General features: G+C 40.8%; 1 protein-coding gene across 2 annotated transcripts in view; it reads left to right on the top strand.

Moving 5' to 3' along the window:
- The window catches only part of pdlim4 (PDZ and LIM domain 4), a 120,820-nt gene that overhangs the window by 54,890 nt on the left and 47,458 nt on the right, over positions 1-18,472 (top strand). For both annotated transcript variants that reach the window (XM_062070102.1, XM_062070101.1), the window contains exon 3: positions 9,936-10,017. In XM_062070102.1, the coding sequence (XP_061926086.1) occupies positions 9,936-10,017 (82 nt within the window). The remainder of the gene's footprint in view (positions 1-9,935; positions 10,018-18,472) is intronic.

Raw genomic sequence — 18,472 nt, 5'->3', positions numbered from 1 at the left:
CTCAAACAAAAAACTATTTTCCCCCCGTCTTTTTCCATTTTCAATCCTTTTTTAAATATGCTCCAGGGAGCCACTAGGGCGGCACCAAAGAGCCGCGGGTTGCTGACCCCTGGTTTAGGGTGAAGTATTTGTGTGCTTGTTGTGATAGTCGCAACCATTTTTTTCTTCCTGTTGTTTGCTGGTTGCGCTCACTCACGCATGTTCGTTTTTTGACGACGTTACTATTATCGACGGCAAATGTTAAAGGCCTACTGAAATGAATTTTTTTTATTTAAACGGGGATGGCAGATCCATTCTGTGTCATACTTGATCATTTCGCGATATTGCCATATTTTTTGCTGAAAGGATTTAGTAGAGAACATCGACGATAAAGTTAGCAACTTTTGGTCGCTGAAAAAAAAAAGCCTTGCCTGTACCGGAAGTAGCGTGACGTCACAGGTTGAAGAACTCCTCACATTTCCCCATTGTTTACACCAGCAGCGAGAGCGATTCGGACCGAGAAAGCGACGATTACCCCATTAATTTGAGTGAGGATGAAAGATTTGTGGATGAGGAACGTGAGAGTGAAGGACTAGAGTGCAGTGCAGGACATATCTTTTTTCGCTCTGACCGTAACTTAGGTAAAAAGGTTAATTGGATTCCACACTTTCTCCTTTTTTTATTGTGGATCACGGATTTGTATTTCATACCACCTCGGATACTATATCCTCTTGAAAATGAGAGTCGAGAACGCGAAATGGACATTCACAGTGACTTTTATCTCCATGATAATACATCGGCGAACACTTTAGCTACTGAGCTAACGTGATAGCATCGGGCTTAACTGCAGATAGAAACAAAATAAATAAACCCCTGACTGGAAGGATAGACAGAAAATCAACAATACTATTAAACCATGGACATGTAACTACACGGTTAATGCTTTCCAGCCTGGCGAAGCTTAACAATGCTGTTGCTAACGACGCCATTGAAGCTAGCTTAGCTATGGGACCTCACAGAGCTATGCTAAAAACATTAGCTATCCACCTACGCCAGCCAGCCCTCATCTGCTCATCAACACCTGTGCTCACCTGCGTTCCAGCGATCGGCGGAGTGACGAAGGGCTTCACCCGATCATAGATGCGGTCGGTGGCTAGCGTCAGATAGCGCGTCTGCTATCCTCAAAGTCCTCCTGGTTGTGTTGCTGCAGCCAGCCGCTAATACACCGATCCCACCTACAGCTTTCTTCTTTGCAGTCTTCATTGTTCATTAAACAAATTGCAAAAGATTCACCAACACAGATGTCCAGAATACTGTGGAATTTTGCGATGAAAACAGAGCTTTTTGTATTGGATACAATGTGTCCGAATACTTCCGTTTCAACCATTGACGTCACGCGCATACGTCATCATACATAGACGTTTTCAACCGGAAGTTTAGCGGGAAATTTAAAATTGCACTTTATAAGTTAACCCGGCCGTATTGGCATGTGTTGCAATGTTAAGATTTCATCATTGATATATAATAATAATAATAATAATACCTGGGATTTATATAGCGCTTTTCTAAATACCCAAAGTCGCTTTACACGTGTGGGGGGGGGGGGGGGGGGGGGGATTAAAACAACTTTATTAGGAAAAGAAACTAAGAAAAGAAAAAAGAAAAAAATAATAAAGAAACACCAAGGGCAGGGTCAGTTAGGAAAGGCTAATGTGAAGAGGTAAGTTTTTAGGGTGGTTTTGAAGGTAGGGAGGGAGGGGGCTTCTCTGATGTGCCTGGGGAGAGCGTTCCAGAGAGAGGGGGCAGCTATCAGACTGCGTGGTCGATAGTAGTGGGTTTCAGTAGGCCTTTAATGTCGATTTTTGACGACGACGCTTAAAGCAGGATCCAAGACAAGGCACGGCGGTTGCTGGAACGCGGATTGCAGCGTCCCCTACCCCTCCGGCACCACAAATCTGCTGTAGCAATCAGCGAGCAAGAAGAGGCAGAAACAACAGGATCATTTTTGGCAGCCCACAGCTGGAAATTGATGCTAAATATCTTGTTTCCATCCCCCCTAAAAGATAGTGGTTACTGCTCGATAAATCAAGAGGGAAAAAAAGGCTTCACTTCTCAGACTGCTTTAATCCTGGGGTCAGACACAGCGAGGTTTAGAAGATGAAACGTGTTGTCCTACAAAGAGCGGGTGATGAATGGAAGCTGGTCAGAAGGACCTTGCTCTTCATCTTCTGGACATCATCCATCTGCCAGGGTTTGAATCCCCCTCGAGATGCTTCCCGACAAGGAATAACTCAAAATGTGACCCATCGGAAGAGACATTCTTCACGTTATTGCTGAAAAACCTAGGCTCCATTTTCCACTCATGCGTCCAAAGTCTTCCCATTCTAATGATTATGGCGATAAATTCCACGTTCCAAAAGTGACCTGACTCCAAAAAACAAGCGACGCTTCTTTTCCCCAGGGCTGTTTTTCCGGTCGCCATCGAAACCAAACATGGCGAATATGAAAGCATCTTACAAAGACAAGTATCGCACATATCTCATAATTCATTCCGGCTGGCTGCGTCATGACCACCGACTGACGGATGTGTCACGGTTGCTAGGTAACAACCCTCGACTTGTCCGGTCCTGAGGTCGCCCTTTTGGATCCTTTCCCGTTTAGTAACAAGGCGATGAAGCAAGAAATTGTTTGTCATATGACAAAAAGTTAGCCATGACACATACGCTTTTATTAGCCTCACAATCCCTGCCTTTCAAAAGGAAGAGATCGATGACACAAGTAAGTACGTAAGGCCTGTTCAGTTCAGTAAATGACATATCTTGTCACGGCTGCCAGTCCGTGAGTCATGTTCTTTCTTGTACGTCGACACAACTGGAGTCAATTACAGGCAACCTAAAGACATATCTAATAAGTTATTAGACTTCTGGAAGGTCATGATGTGTTGACGACTTTATCCGCGTAGCACCAGGGGGGATGGGTTTTTAGTGAAAACATGCTAACTCGAGTGTTTTTGGCGCATAGGGATGTTATATGTATCATTTTTATTGGACATTATTGTTGTTCTGTGCTGGGGAGTTTGACTCGTGTGGTTTTACTATAAAACTATGTAGAGTTTGGCTGTGGTCCATCGGGTCTAAACAGGTACTATAACAGTTTACCACAATCTAGTGGGGTTCCAATCCGATATTGATATCGGTTTGATATCAGTGAAAAATCTAGTATTGGCTTGCATTAGTCTTGCAGTGTGTTTACTTATGCAAAACTGGACAGTTAAAGGCCTACTGAAACCCACTACTACCTTCCACGCAGTCTGATAGTTTATTTATCAATGATGAAATCTTAACATTGCAACACATGCCAAACGGCCGGGTTAACTTATAAAGTGCAATTTTAAATTTCCCGGCAAACTTCCGGCTGAAAATGTTTCGATATGATGACGTATGCGCGTGACGTCAATTGTTGAAACGGAAGTATTCGGACACATTGCATCCCAATACAAACAGCTCTGTTTTCATCGCAAAATTCCACAGCATGCTGGACATCTGTGTTGGTGAATCTTTTGCATGCAATTTGTTTAATGAACAATGGAGACTGCAAAGAAGAAAGCTGTAGGTGGGATCGGTGTATTAGCGGCTGGCTGCAGCAACACAACTAGGAGGACTTTGAGGATAGCAGACGCGCTATCCGACGCTAGCTGCCGACCGCATCGATGATCAGGTGAAGTCCTTCGTCGCGCCGTCGACGCAGGTGAGCACGGGTGTTGATGAGCAGATGAGGGCTGGCGTAGGTGGAGCGCTAATGTTTTTATAATAGCTCTGACGAGGTCCCGTAGCTAAGTTAGCTTCAATGGCGTTGTTAGCAACAGCATTGCTAGGCTTCGACAGGCGGCACAGCATTAACCGTGTAGTTACAGGTCCAGTGTTTGGTTCGGTGTGTCCTGATAGTAGTATTGTTGATCTGCTGTCTATCCTTCCAGTCAGGGGCTTATTTCTTTTGTTTCTATCTGCATTTATGCACGATGCTATCACGTTAGCTCCGTCGCTAAAGTGCTTCACCGATGTATTGTCGTGGAGATAAAAGTCACTGTGAATGGCCATTTCGCATTCTCGACTCTCATTTTCAAGAGGATATAGTATCCGAGGTGGTTTAAAATACAAATCCGTGATCCACAATAGAAAAAGGAGAAAGTGTGGAATCCAATGAGCCCTTTTACCTAAGTTATGGTCAGAGCGAAAAAAGATACGTCCTGCACTGCACTCTAGTCCTTCACTCTTACGTTCCTCATCCACAAATCTTTCATCCTCGCTCAAATTAATGGGGTAATCGTCGCTTTCTCGGTCCGAATCGCTCTCGCTGCTGGTGTAAACAATGGGGAAATGTGAGGAGCCTTTCAACCTGCGACGTCACGCTACTTCCGGTACAGGCAAGGCTTTTTTTTATCAGCGACCAAAAGTTGAGAACTTTATCGTCGATGTTCTCTACTAAATCCTTTCAGCAAAAATATGGCAATATCGCTAAATGATCAAGTATGACACATAGAATGGATCTGCTATCCCCGTTTAAATAAAAAAAATTAATTTCAGTAGGCCTTTAACATCTAATTCTCTTCCAATAAGCACACAATTTCTTCTATTTTCCTCAAGTCATTTACAAAAGGTAAACATGCTAGGCTATAGGCTACTAGGAACTATAACCTACACCAGGGGTCACCAACGCGGTGCCCGCGGGCACCAGGTAGCCCGTAAGGACCAGATGAGTCGCCCGCTGTCCTGTTCTAAAAATAGCTCAAATAGCAGCACTTACCAGTGAGCTGCCTCTATTTTTTAAATTTTATTTATTTACTAGCAAGCTGGTCTCGCTTTGCTCGACATTTTTAATTCTAAGAGAGACAAAACTCAAATAGAATTTGAAAATCCAAGAAAATATTTTAAAGACTTGGTCTTCACTTGTTTAAATAAATTCATTAATTTTTTTACTTTGCTTCTTATAACTTTCAGAAAGACAATTTTAGAGAAAAAATACAACCTTAAAAATGATTTTAGGATTTTTAAACAAACATACCTTTCTACCTTTTAAATTCCTTCCTCTTTTTTCCTGACAATTTAAATCAATGTTCAAGTAAAAAAAAAATATGTTTATTGTAAAGAATAATAAATACATTTTAATTTGATTTTTCATTTTAGCTTCTGTTTTTTCGACGAAGAATATTTGTGAAATATTTCTTCAAACTTATTATGATTAAAATTCAAAAAAATTATTCTGGCAAATCTAGAAAATCTGTAGAATCAATTTTAAATCTTATTTCAAAGTCTTTTGAATTTCTTTTAAAATTTTTGTTCTGGAAAATCTAGAAGAAATAATGATTTGTCTTTGTTAGAAATATAGCTTCGTCCAATTTGTTATATATTCTAACAAAGTGCAGATTGGATTTTAACCTATTTAAAACATGTCATCAAAATTCTAAAATTAATCTTAATCAGGAAAAATGACTAATGATGTTCCATAAATAATTTTTTTTATTTTTTCAAAAAGATTCGAATTAGCTAGTTTTTCTCTTCTTTTTTTCGGTTGAATTTTGAATTTTAAAGAGTCGAAATTGAAGATAAACTATGTTTCAAAATTTTATTGTCATTTTAATTTTTTTCAATTAAGTGTAAATATCATTAATTATTAATAATAACATAGAGTTAAAGGTAAATTGAGCAAATTGGCTATTTCTGGCAATTTATTTAAGTGTGTATCAAACTGATAGCCCTTCGCATTAATCAGTACCCAAGAAGTAGCTCTTGGTTTCAAAAAGGTTGGTGACCCCTGACCTACACAATAGGTTACCACACAAGGTACACATAGGTAATAGTCATTGAACAATAGTGCAATGTAAAACAGAATATAAACAAGTATCAGATAATCATAGTTGCATATTACATACACATACAAAGCCTCAATTTACAAAACCCACAACCGGTGAAGTTGGCACGTTGTGTAAATGGTAAATAAAAACAGAACACAATGATTTGCTCATTCTTTTCAACTTATATTCAATTGGATAGACTGCAAAGACGAGATGATTCACGTTCGAACTGGAAAACTTTGTTATTCAAATATTAGCTCATTTGGAATTTGATGCCTGCAACATGTTTCAAAAAAGCTGGCACAGGTGGCAAAAAAAACTGAGAAAGTTGAGGAATGCTCATCAAACACTTATTTGGAACATCCCACAGGTGAACAGGCTAATTGGGAACAGGCGGGTGCCATGATTGGGTATAAAAGCAGCTTCCATGAAATGCTCAGTCATTCACAAAAAAGGATGGGGCGAGGGTCACCACTTTGTGAACAAATGCGTGAGCAAATTGTCCAACAGTTAAAGAACAACATTTCTCAATGAGCTATTGCAAGGAATTTAGGGATTTCACCATCTACGGTCGGTAATATCATCAAAAGGTTCAGAGAATCTGGAGAAATCACTGCACGTAAGCGATTATATTACAGACCTTCGATCCCTCATGCGGTACTGCATCAAAAACCGACATCAGTGTGTAAAGGATATCACCACATGGGCTCAGGAACACTTCAGAAAACCACTGTCAGTAACTACAGTTTGTCGCTACACCTGTAAGTGCAAGTTAAAACTCTACTATGCAAAGCGCAAGCCATTTATCAGCAACACCCAGAAACGCCGCCGGCTTCGCTGGGCCCGAGCTCATCCAAGATGGACTGATGCAAAGTGGAAAAGTGTTCTGTGGTCTGACGAGTCCACATTTCAAATTGTTTTTGGAAACTGTGGGCGTCGTGTCCTCCGGAACAAAGAGGGAAAAAAACATCCGGATTGTTATAGGCGCAAAGTTCAAAAGCCAGCATCTGTGATGGTATGGGGGTGTATTAGTGCCCAAGGCATGAGTAACTTACACATCTGTGAAGGCACCGTTAATGCCAAAAGGTACATACAGCTTTTGGAGCAACATATGTTGCCATCCAAGCAACATTATCATGGACGCCCCTGCTTATTTGCCAAGCCACGTGTTACAACAGCGTGGCTTCATAGTAAAAGAGTGCGGGTACTAGACTGGCCTGCCTGTAGTCCAGACCTGTCTTCCATTGTGAAGCCTAAAATACCACAACGGAGACCCCGGACTGTTGAACAACTTAAACTGTACATCTAACAAGAATGAGAAAGAATTCCACCTGAGAAGCTTAAAAAATTGGTCTCCTCAGTTCCCAAACGTTTACTGAGTGTTGTTAAAAGGAAAAGCCATGTAACACAGTGGTAAAAATGCCCCCGTGCCTATTTTTATGCAACGTGTTGCTGCCATTAAATTCTAAGTTAGTGATTATTTTCCCCAAAAAATGTAGTTTCTCAGTTCGAACATTAAATATCTTGTCTTTGCAGTCTATTCAATTGAATATAAGTTGAAAAGGATTTGCAAATCATTGTATTCTGTTTTTATTTAAGAATTATACAACGTGACAACTTCACTGGTTTTGGGTTTTGTACAAACCCCTCTATTTGTGAACTTTTCGATTTACCAACTTCTAGATGGAACCATGTCCTTGTGTACAAACGCTTCATTCATTAATTCATTTCGTGTCACGCCTGCAGGCAAAAAGGGCACAGCATTTTTGGGAAAATGACATTCTGCGCAGTACATTACAAGTCACTTCTCAATGCTTCAGCGTGTGTACCTTTTTTGTGTTTTTTCAACTTTTGACAAGTTTCATCCATTTTGCTAACTCAATGTGAATCCAGAAAAGACAACAGACCAGCGTGGAAAGAAGGAGGGAATCGCTGTAGAATTAAAAAACAAACAAAAAAATATTTGCGAGGAGTACATTAATGGCGCTCACAAGTATGGAAGAAACATGAAAGCAGGCTTCGTACCACAGCAAGTTTTAATTGTGATGATACCAGACTTTTCTGGAAAAATATGCCAAAGCAATCTTATTTCACAGTGGATGAGAAGAGCTACAGTACTTACAACTACACCTACTCTCCGTCTGTCTGCTCCTTCCTTTTCCATCATCCTCTCCTTGCCGATGTTAATGTCAGTGTAAGTGGATTTTACTTTTTAAAAATGTTTATTATTATAGCGATATGTTTGTTAAAGTTACAGATTTTTTGTGATTTCTGATTGTTTGTGAGGGCACCAAAGGGACTTCTGTGTGTGTGCACATGTTACCAGAGCAGTGCATACAGAGGACAGCTCAGCTTGTTGCTGTTTGGGCTTGTTAATATATGGAAAGTTGATTTATCACCTGCTTGTTACGTTTGTTTGATATACAGTATTGACATACTTTACATTGTGTTCAAAGTGTACAATCTTTCACTAAAGTACGGACTTTTGTCAAGGCTGGAACTCATTATTTTGGAGAAATTTGCTTCGCTAAACAAACTTTTCAATTTCCGAACCATTTTCAAGAACCAATTAGGTCATAAATCGAGGTTACACTGTATTTGAAAGTATCCAATAACAAATGTGTCCGAATCATTCGACTTACTGCATAACAAGTTTAACTTAATGAATTAGTGTGGCCACCGGCTATTAAAAAGTGTTGCCAAAAAATGCCCATTCCACTTCAACTTAAAGACAGAATAGGTCCATCCCATATGTTAATAATAAATAGTGTTTTTCATACCATCATCGTTCTGTTAGTCATTTCACTTGATCAAACCTTTTCTAACATTCCACACTACTAAATAAAACAAGTATGAATGATTACTGCTCATTTCGTATCAGATCAATATTGGTATCAATACACATGATTCCAATGTGACAGGGGTGTCCAACTCATTTTAGCTCAGGGGCCGCATGGAGGAAAATCTGTGCACACGCGGGCCGGACTATTAAAATCATGGCCTTAAAACTAAAAAATAAAGACAACTTTATTGTTTTTTTTGTCTTACTTTGGCCAAAAATAGAACAAACACATTCTGAAAATATTACAATAACAATATAGAAAAAAATACAGGCAGCGGTAGAGTTTGGATGCATGATATGTTAGCTATTTCTCTTTGTTTTTAATGTGTATTTTCTATTTTCTTCTGGATTTACTCTCTATTTTATGCTGCAGTTGTCACATATACTGTAATATTGTCGTCATGTGCGTACATGGTAATTGTTATATTTTGTATATAGACATAATATAATATAATATATCAGTATATATAATATACTGTACATATATTATGTAAATATTACGTATGTTATATTTATATCGCTATATTTAGTCTATTTATACCTGCATTGTCCTTTCCATCCTTACACTTTCCATCATTGTAACTGAGCTACGGTGTGGAACAATTTCCCTTGTGGATCATTAAAGTTTGTCTAAGTCTAAGTCTAAGTCTAATGAAGGAAAGAAAAAAGTGAATGAATGTTTATAACTGAATAAATTGACATATGCATAAAAATGTGTTTTGTTTTGTACTATTTTTTTAAATGAATTAAGTAACGTTTATGACAACCTTTTTCCAAAACACAATATAGAACGTGAGATATAACAGGATAATGCATACATTTATCATTTGTTTTCAAAACGCTTACAAAAAAGTGGGACCCCAAAAATTTACTGTGGGACCGCATTTTTATGACATTTTGAAAATTCCTAGCGCCAACGCTGATGGAGTATTGGTGCGTGCCAAACAGCAGTAGGCGGCTGTAGCCTGCGGGCCGGTTCTAATACTAATCAAATATCATCTCGGGGGCCATAGATCATAGATCCGGCCCGCGGGCCTTGACTATGAGAATCGTATCAGAAGTGAAAAAGTTGTATCAGGACACCCAAAGACAGGGTATCAGTGTGTCAATACAGGAAAGCTCATTAATATATTATTATTATAAGCCTAAACATATTCTTTCATATTAGTAGACAAAGTTTTCTAGTAGAAATCTGCTTGCAGAGCTCAAGTGTCATTCCAAGACTTGGTTTCATCAGACACTCTCATGGATATTGTCTTTCAGGTCAGGATCGGAGGAGCGAGTGTGGTCGCCGACGGTTAGTGAAGACGGCAAGACAAGCCCCTACACGGAGACTGATTCCCAGGTACACACTCGGTTTTGTTTTTTTTAATCAAGGAAAGCACTTCTTTGAGCGCACTGTGCTGATCGGAAAAGCTGTGTCGCAGTCGGGATGTGCGGCCCAATTGCAGGGAAGCAACAGCGGATAGCTTCTCGAAGAAGGTTTAATCAGAATCAGAATCAGAATTAAGATTTTCAGCACAATCCCATTCAAGATCAGACAAACATTACAGGGAGACAGAACAGGATCGCTGACGGGTCTGCCAACTTCTGGCGCCCCTTACAAAAAGGGTGAGAAACAGGTAAACGTTGGGTTGTGGGGGAGAAAGAAAAAAAGTCTAAACCTGGGCCCTTGGAGAGGGGGTCCAGACTGAGGCCAAAGAAAAAAATAACCTCAAAGCCATAGCACACATACACATGTGTGTAAGAGGGAAACATCAAACATCAAAGAACACAAATGACTTTAAATACATTAAAAGAGCATAGCTGATTCAACCAGCCATTTCTACAACATTTTTTATAAATAAATACAAAATAAATAAAAAAAACATATATAATGTGGTGGCCTCTGCGGTGTTCCATCGCCATCGTCTGCTGGGGTGGGGGGAGCATGGCCAGAGACAGGAGCAGACCCAACAAAGCAACCAAGAGAGCCGACTCCACTCTCGGCCAGTGTCCAGTCTGCATGGATGAGCGAGGATGTGTCTAAGGCAGGGGTGCCCACACTTTTCAGCAGGCGAGCTACTTTTTAAATGACCGAGTCGAAGGGATCTACCTCATTCATATACAAACCCTGTTTCCATTTGAGTTGGGAAATTGTGTTAGATGTAAATATAAACAGAATACAATGATTTGCAAATCATTTTCAACACATATTCAGTTGAATATGCTACAAAGACAACATATTTGATGTTCAAACTGATAAACTTTTTTTTTTGTGCAAATAATCATTAACTTTAGAATTTGATGCCAGCAACACGTGACAAAGAAGTTGGGAAAGGTGGCAATAAATACTGATAAAGTTGAGGAATGCTCATCAAACACTTATTTGGAACAGGCAAATTGGGAACAGGTGGGTGCCATGATTGGGTATAAAAGCAGCTTCCATGAAATGCTCAGTCATTCACAAACAAGGATGGGGCGAGGGTCACCACTTTGTCAACAAATGTGTGAGCAAATTGTTGAACAGTTTAAGAAAAACCTTTCTCAACCAGCTATTGCAAGGAATTTAGAGATTTCACCATCTACGGTCCGTAATATCATCAAAGGGTTCAGAGAATCTGGAGAAATCACAGCACGTAAGCAGCTAAGCCCGTGACCTTCGATCCCTCAGGCTGTACTGCGTCAACAAGCGACATCAGTGTGTAAAGGATATCACCACATGGGCTCAGGAACACTTCAGAAACCCACTGTCAGTAACTACAGTTGGTCGCTACATCTGTAAGTGCAAGTTAAAACTCTCCTATGCAAGGCGAAAACCGTTTATCAACAACACCCAGAAACGCCGTCGGCTTCGCTGGGCCTGAGCTCATCTAAGATGGACTGATACAAAGTGGAAAAGTGGAAAAGTGTTCTGTGGTCTGACGAGTCCACATTTCAAATTGTTTTTGGAAACTGTGGACGTCGTGTCCTCCGGACCAAAGAGGAAAAGAACCATCCGGATTGTTATAGGCGCAAAGTGTAAAAGGCAGCATCTGTGATGGTATGGGGGTGTATTAGTGCCCAAGACATGGGTAACTTACACATCTGTGGAGGCGCCATTAATGCTGAAAGGTACATACAGGTTTTGGAGCAACATATGTTGCCATCCAAGCAACGTTACCATGGACGCCCCTGCTTATTTCAGCAAGACAATGCCAAGCCACATGTTACATCAACGTGGCTTCATAGTAAAAGAGTGCGGGTACTAGACTGGCCTGCCTGTAGTCCAGACCTGTCTCCCATTGAAAATGTTTGGCACATTATGAAGCCTAAAATACCACAACGGAGACCCCCGGACTGTTGAACAACTTAAGCTGTACATCAAGCAAGAATGGCAAAGAATTCCACCTGAGAAGCTTCAAAAATGTGTCTCCTCAGTTCCCAAATGTTTACTGAGTGTTGTTAAAAGGAAAGGCCATGTAACACAGTGGTGAACATGCCCTTTCCCAACTACTTTGGCACGTGTTGCAGCCATGAAATTCTAAGTTAATTATTATTTGCAAAAAAAAAAAAAGTTTATGAGTTTGAACATCAAATGTCTTGTCTTTGTAGTGCATTCAATTTAATATGGGTTGAAAAGGATTTGCAAATCATTGTATTCCGTTTATATTTACATCTAACACAATTTCCCAACTCATATGGAAACGGGGTTTGTATATAATTTATATTTATTTATTTATGAAAGAGACGTTTTTCTTAACAAATTAAAAGGTGTTTAATGATAATACAAGCATGTTTAACACATATAGATTCCTTTCTTTCCTGAAGACAAGAATTTAAGTTGGTGTATTACCTGATTGTGATGACTTGCATTGATTGGAATCAGACAGTGGTGCTGACAAGGTCCACATTTTTTTAATGGAGGAGAAAAAAAGTCCTCCTTTCTGTCTAATACAGACCTGGGCATTCTGCGGCCCGCGGGCCGCATCCGGCCCTTTGTGCGTCCCTGTCCGGCCCACGTGAGGCCAATTATAAATTACAAAATACATTTAAAAAAGTATCTATGTCGAGTGTGCAATACAACGGTGCTGCTTTTGTTTTGAAAATCGTTATTTGTATTACTTCCGTGTGGACGTATGCATGTGCGTGATTGTGAGTGAATGTGAACAGCTGCAATCATTAATTACAAAATAAAGTTGAAAAAACATCTATGTCGTGCGCGCAATACAACTGTGCTGCTTTTATTTTGAAAAGTATTATTTATGGGCGTGTGTCCGTGTGTAACCTGCGAGTGAAGGTGCACATGCAGCGACAAGTGATGCACGGTTTACACCCGAGACGCTAAAAAGAGAAAAGTTGATGAAGAATGGCGTGTTTCCAACAAGACATGGACTAAGGTGCGTGCCTGCGCAATTGCGCACTGCTAGCGTCTGCTGCGCGCAGCAAATATATGCCGCGCACCAAATCAAATCCCATCTGAATTCTAAACAAAATAAACATATTTATTCTATGTAATTTTGCAATGCAACTTTGAGTGACAGTGACAACAAGCGGCCCTAACGGTGTTCGTCAACACCGTTCAATTGAACACCGTTCAATTATTGTAACGTCTATCGAGATGCTTCGAGGACAGGAATTATATCGATCACTTTATTGAGCAAAACTGTTTATATTCGGCCAGAACCACACCAAAAACATGAGTAAAACAATTCTATCTCGAAAAACTAGTCATTTCCTGCCGTACAAACCAGGCCAAAACCAACTTGTCATCTGTCACCAACACGCATAGCACTAAACCACTGGTGCGTTTAAGGCCACACAAAAAGTCGGACAACTCAAACACCACACAAAGTTACACTATGACTCCTCAGTCATACGTGTGCTTATTTTACTGTCATTTATTATTAATGTTAATTTATTTATATTAGTCATGGAATGCTGTTACACACACTATGTTGAAGTATAACTATTATTATTAATTATTATTATTGTTATTATTTATCTTATGGTATATATCAAAAATAATATTGAGCAAAATTTAATTGAAATATTGTCGATGTGGCCCTCCAGCAGTGCTCGGGTTGCTCATGCGGCCCCCGGTAAAAATTAATTGCCCACCCCTGGTCTAATACCACATGAAAGTGGTTGCTTTTTGCCATCTTATTTGTCAGGCTTCCATACTCCTCTTTATACACTTTACAAGAAATATATTGGCGGCAAACTCCGTGGCTTGCGGGCTTGTGCGCGGCAGCTTTCTGAGACTCTTATTTTGTTAGCGCAGGCAGGATAGAGCAGCGCTTTTATTGTGAAGACAGGAACTATGCGGTCAGTCTTTAGGCTTTTGACAGGAGGTATGGTTGAAATAAAAACGGTTTCTCGCCTCCCTGACGGTCTTTTTTTTCCCTTCACACTGAGCTCGCAGCAGCCAGCGTCATCTCACAAGACCCTCGGGTGCTGTGAATGTTAATCAAGTGACGAAAGTGACGTCATAGTGAAGATATCTGATCGCTAATTTTTAGGACTATTTTTTCAACGCCTAGTCCGCGATCGACCGGTAGCTCGCGATCGACGTAATGGGCACCCCTGGTCTAAGGAGACCGAGGTATCTGATACCTGCTCATTCAGCCAAGACACTGTGAAGCCCGTCCGTCCCGGCACTCAGCGCTAGCTCCGCAGCCCTGTCTCTTCATCCGCATCTCCTCCAGTCTCTCCAAACGGACTCTGGTGTGGCAGAGACCGAGCAGCTCGTCTCCATGGCCAAAAGGCTCCCGAGAGGCAGATCCAGAAGTCCACAAAAAAGCATAGCAGAAGTCAGGAAAGTGGCACCCCTTGTCGCAAAGTCCCAAAGTGTCCCGAACCAAAAGGCAAAAAAAACAAAAAACAAATGAAAACAAGAGGAAAACATCAGAAACACAAAAGGGTGATACAAGAGCACAGGGCTCCTGCCAACAGCAGCAGCTACAGCGGCGCCATCTTGGGGAAAAAAAGCCAAAAACTGTTACGTACAGGAATCCGTTCAATAGTTTTATTGAAGCTGATGATGAATGTGTGGGATGTGTATGCTACTCTAAGTGCAAAACGATGTGTAGAATTTACCATGTGAATGTTACCAGAGTTTGTTGTATGTGCGTGTTGGATGAGTCCTTCGTCAGACCAAAGGGGCAAGGCAAGAAGGCAGTCCGTGGGCACGCAAGCAGTCGGGGGCTGGAGAGAAGCAACGAGGTCCATGTCCAAGAAGGGGTTGAGGATCGGGGGAGGCAGTTCGGAATCCAGAGGGAAGTCAGGGCACCCAGCTCGATCATGGCAGACACGGAAAGTACAGCGGGAGACTCAAAAGACATAAGACACGGGAACAGGGATGGCACAGAGAGAGATCAAGTACGCTGGAGGGAAGTCAGAGACAGGAGTGAACTATGTTCCGGCACTGGATCTTCGGGTCCGCTGGTCTTTATGCTGTCTGTCTTCATTAGTCCCAGGTGCGCGGAGTACAGATTGCCTGCAGCGTTACAGCCAGAGCGAGCAGGGGCGTGTCCTGGCGCGCTTCCGGCGGAGGTGCCAGCCGAGCATGCAGCAGAAGGCATGAGGGATTGCGCGTGTGCGCCGTGACAAAAACATTGGGGAAACTCAGGATCCAAAAGTCCAAAACATAAAGAAATGTCCAAAACATGAAAACTATAAATAACTTGGAGCAGAACTCGCCACAAACAACACAGCAAACAGAACTGAATAAAGCAGACACTTCAAATTGAATCGTCCTCAGACCACACAGGTCTAAAATATGTTGGATCTGAGGACTCAAGACAGAAATTGCATACTTGTGTATTTTTCAAATCTAGCATTCTTTTGTTCATAATTCCTCACTGCACAACTTTGATCTCCATTCGAAAGTCCATTAAAACTTGAGCCTAGTCTTTTGAAATCCGCCTCTTTGGATGATGATCGCTTGAAACAGACCACAACTTGCCATCTGGGGCTGTAAATAAGAATGACACTTGTCTCTTTCACTCTGTTTATGATAAACAGAATCCATAGAAACAGGCAACTCTCGCTCCAGAAATAGCATGTCCTGGGACGCCGTATTAAAAATGAGAGCATGCATCCCGATGTGGACCGCAACGGTCTTGAGAGATAGTATGAGGATTGTTCTGGGATGGTCCGAGCTGCCAGGATATTCCAGGCACAATGAAGTCTGTTGCGGAGGAGCTTTTTGAAGTTGTCCGGCCCTGGAAAGCTTGCAGGTTTTGGAGCATTTCGGAAGAAATGGGACGTGTGTGTGCAGGAAAATGTACGCACATGTGCAAGTATGGAGACTTCAAACGAGACAATGAAGACACTGTGGATAGTGAGAAGTGTCTTTGTCAAGTTTTAGGGCACAAAATGTAGTTTTAAAGAAAAGCTGGAGGCGGGGAACCCACACAAAGAACTGAAGAACCATCTGTCCATCACCGCATTGATGGAAGAAATGACACTTGGAGCATTAACTTTAGCTACAAAAGTAAATGAAGTGTTGCATCAGAACAAGCTAAGCTGATAAATCAGAATAAACTAAAAGGAAAAGGTGCTTTGTGGTTAAATAATGCGACTAATTAACAGACCCTGGGTCGATATTCGATAAGTCAATTAACCCAACTGTTGAGTAACAAAGGGGAACTGCACTTTTTTGGAACTTTGCCTATCGTTCACAATTGTTATGAAAGACATGACGGATTGATTTTTTTTTAATGCATTCTAAATATTACATAAATGCGATCAAAAGTCCACTTTTACAATGGAGCCCATGGGAGCCGTTCAATTGTGCCTATAGAGCCCCTTAAAAAACATCCAAACGCCTCCATTAGGGTTTTATATACATGATGTAAGTATATATGTTATGTAGTAACAGGCACATTTATAATAACATTTAATGTTTACGTATTTTGATCATTTTAAGCATACGCAGTGCATTAATTTCAAAAATGCATCGTTTGCTTTTTTTTTCCTTCATCACTGATTTAAGTTAAAGTACCACTGATAGTCACACACACACTAGGTGTGTTGAAATTACCCATTTGACCCATCCCCTTGTTCCACCGTCTGGGAGGTGAAGGGAGCAGTGAGCAGCAGCGGTAGCCGCGCCCGGGAATCATTTTGGTGATTTAACCCCCAATTACAACCCTTGATGCTGAGTGCCAAGCAGAGAGGTAATATTTATAGTCTTTGGTATGACTCGGCCGGGGTTTGAACTCACAACCTACCGATCTTAGGGCGGACACTCTAACCACAAGGCCACTGAGCAGGCTTTTTATTTCATATTACTTTATATTATTACTCACTGCAGACTTTATGAGAGCCAACAAACATATTAGAACGTCACTTACTGTACAAGTTCTGCTGTCATTAGGATGCAGACTGTTGGAATGTTCATATATTCCCATTTAGATGAAAAATGGCTCATAAATCTCGCAAAGAAACGGGGTGGGGCCGGGGGGAAGCAAGCGCTTTTCGTGTCCTACTCGCCAGTTACAGGTCCTACATTGGCTGTTGAAGTGTCCCAACTTGTCGGATTACCTACTCAGACGTCTCATGTGCAGGTGAGATGCATGATTTATGATCTAGAATAAATTTATAGGGAGCAGGGAAGCGAGGAAACAGCAGACTACTCGATGATGTAAACGTAGGGAGACACGGAATAGTTTGTCTGTGTTAGCTCTTATAATAACAATATAATAAAGTCACTTACTGTACAAGTTCTGCTGTCATTAGGATGCCGACTGTTGGAATGTTCATATATTCCCAATGGGATTAAAAATGCCTCATAAATCTCGCAAAAAAACGGGGTGGGTGCGGGGGGAAGCAAGCGCTTTTCGTGTCCTACTCGCCAGTTACAGGTCCTACATTGGCTGTCAAAGAGTCCCAACTTGTCGGATTACCTACTCAGACGTCTCATGTGCAGGTGAGATGCATGATTTATGATCTAGAATAAACTTATGGGGAGCAGGGAAGCGAGGAAACAGCAGACCACTCGATTATGTAAACGTAGGGAGACACATAATGGTTTGTCTGTGCTAGTTCTTATAATAACAATATCATTATACTTGGTAAATATTCAAGTTATGAAATGTAAATAGAGTATTGTTGGAACTTTTTGAATGGTATTCTATCGTTTTTTTATGGGCGGAATAGTGGAGCTTTGCTCTAAGCAGACTTTTATTTACGTTTATTTAATATTTAGAATGCATTTTAAAAAACCCATCTGTCATCATGTCTTTCATTATGATTGTGAACAGATTTCCAAAATTCCAAAAAAGCGCAGTTCACCTTTAAACTCTGAGACTAGTTTATGAGTGTATTGACCACGTTGGAGTTCCGATCATAGAACATACGATCATCAGTTGGACTCGTCAGCTTTAATGGTGCATATTGGAGTATACACAGCTGTATTTTAATTTGGGTTAGTATCTGTAATACACATGTAAAATACTTATTAATATTTATGTTATATAATTAAACAAAGATCTGTATCTTATGCATGTAGATATATAAAGTATATATGCACTACAGAAATAATATAAAGGCCAGAAAACATACACTCACAAACAAGCTGTCAATATGTTGCAGTTTCACAATAGCATGTGTAAACTAGCCACAATCGAATGCAATCTTTAACAGCGAGATGTAAGCTGGTAGCTTCTTAACAACACAGCACCAACAATGTTCTTAAAACACCACTGAACATTACACAAACACAGTAATGTCTATTGATAGTCTAAATGAGTCTTATACAATCGTCAGAATAGGTTGGTTGCAATGACGTGACCTAGAGGCACATCCGGGTTTCAGGCGACGGTCTACGGCCCCAT

Source organism: Entelurus aequoreus, linkage group LG14 (genome assembly GCF_033978785.1).
Source record: "Entelurus aequoreus isolate RoL-2023_Sb linkage group LG14, RoL_Eaeq_v1.1, whole genome shotgun sequence".
NCBI lineage: Eukaryota > Metazoa > Chordata > Actinopteri > Syngnathiformes > Syngnathidae > Entelurus > Entelurus aequoreus.
This window is presented reverse-complemented; position numbering and strand designations above follow the sequence as displayed.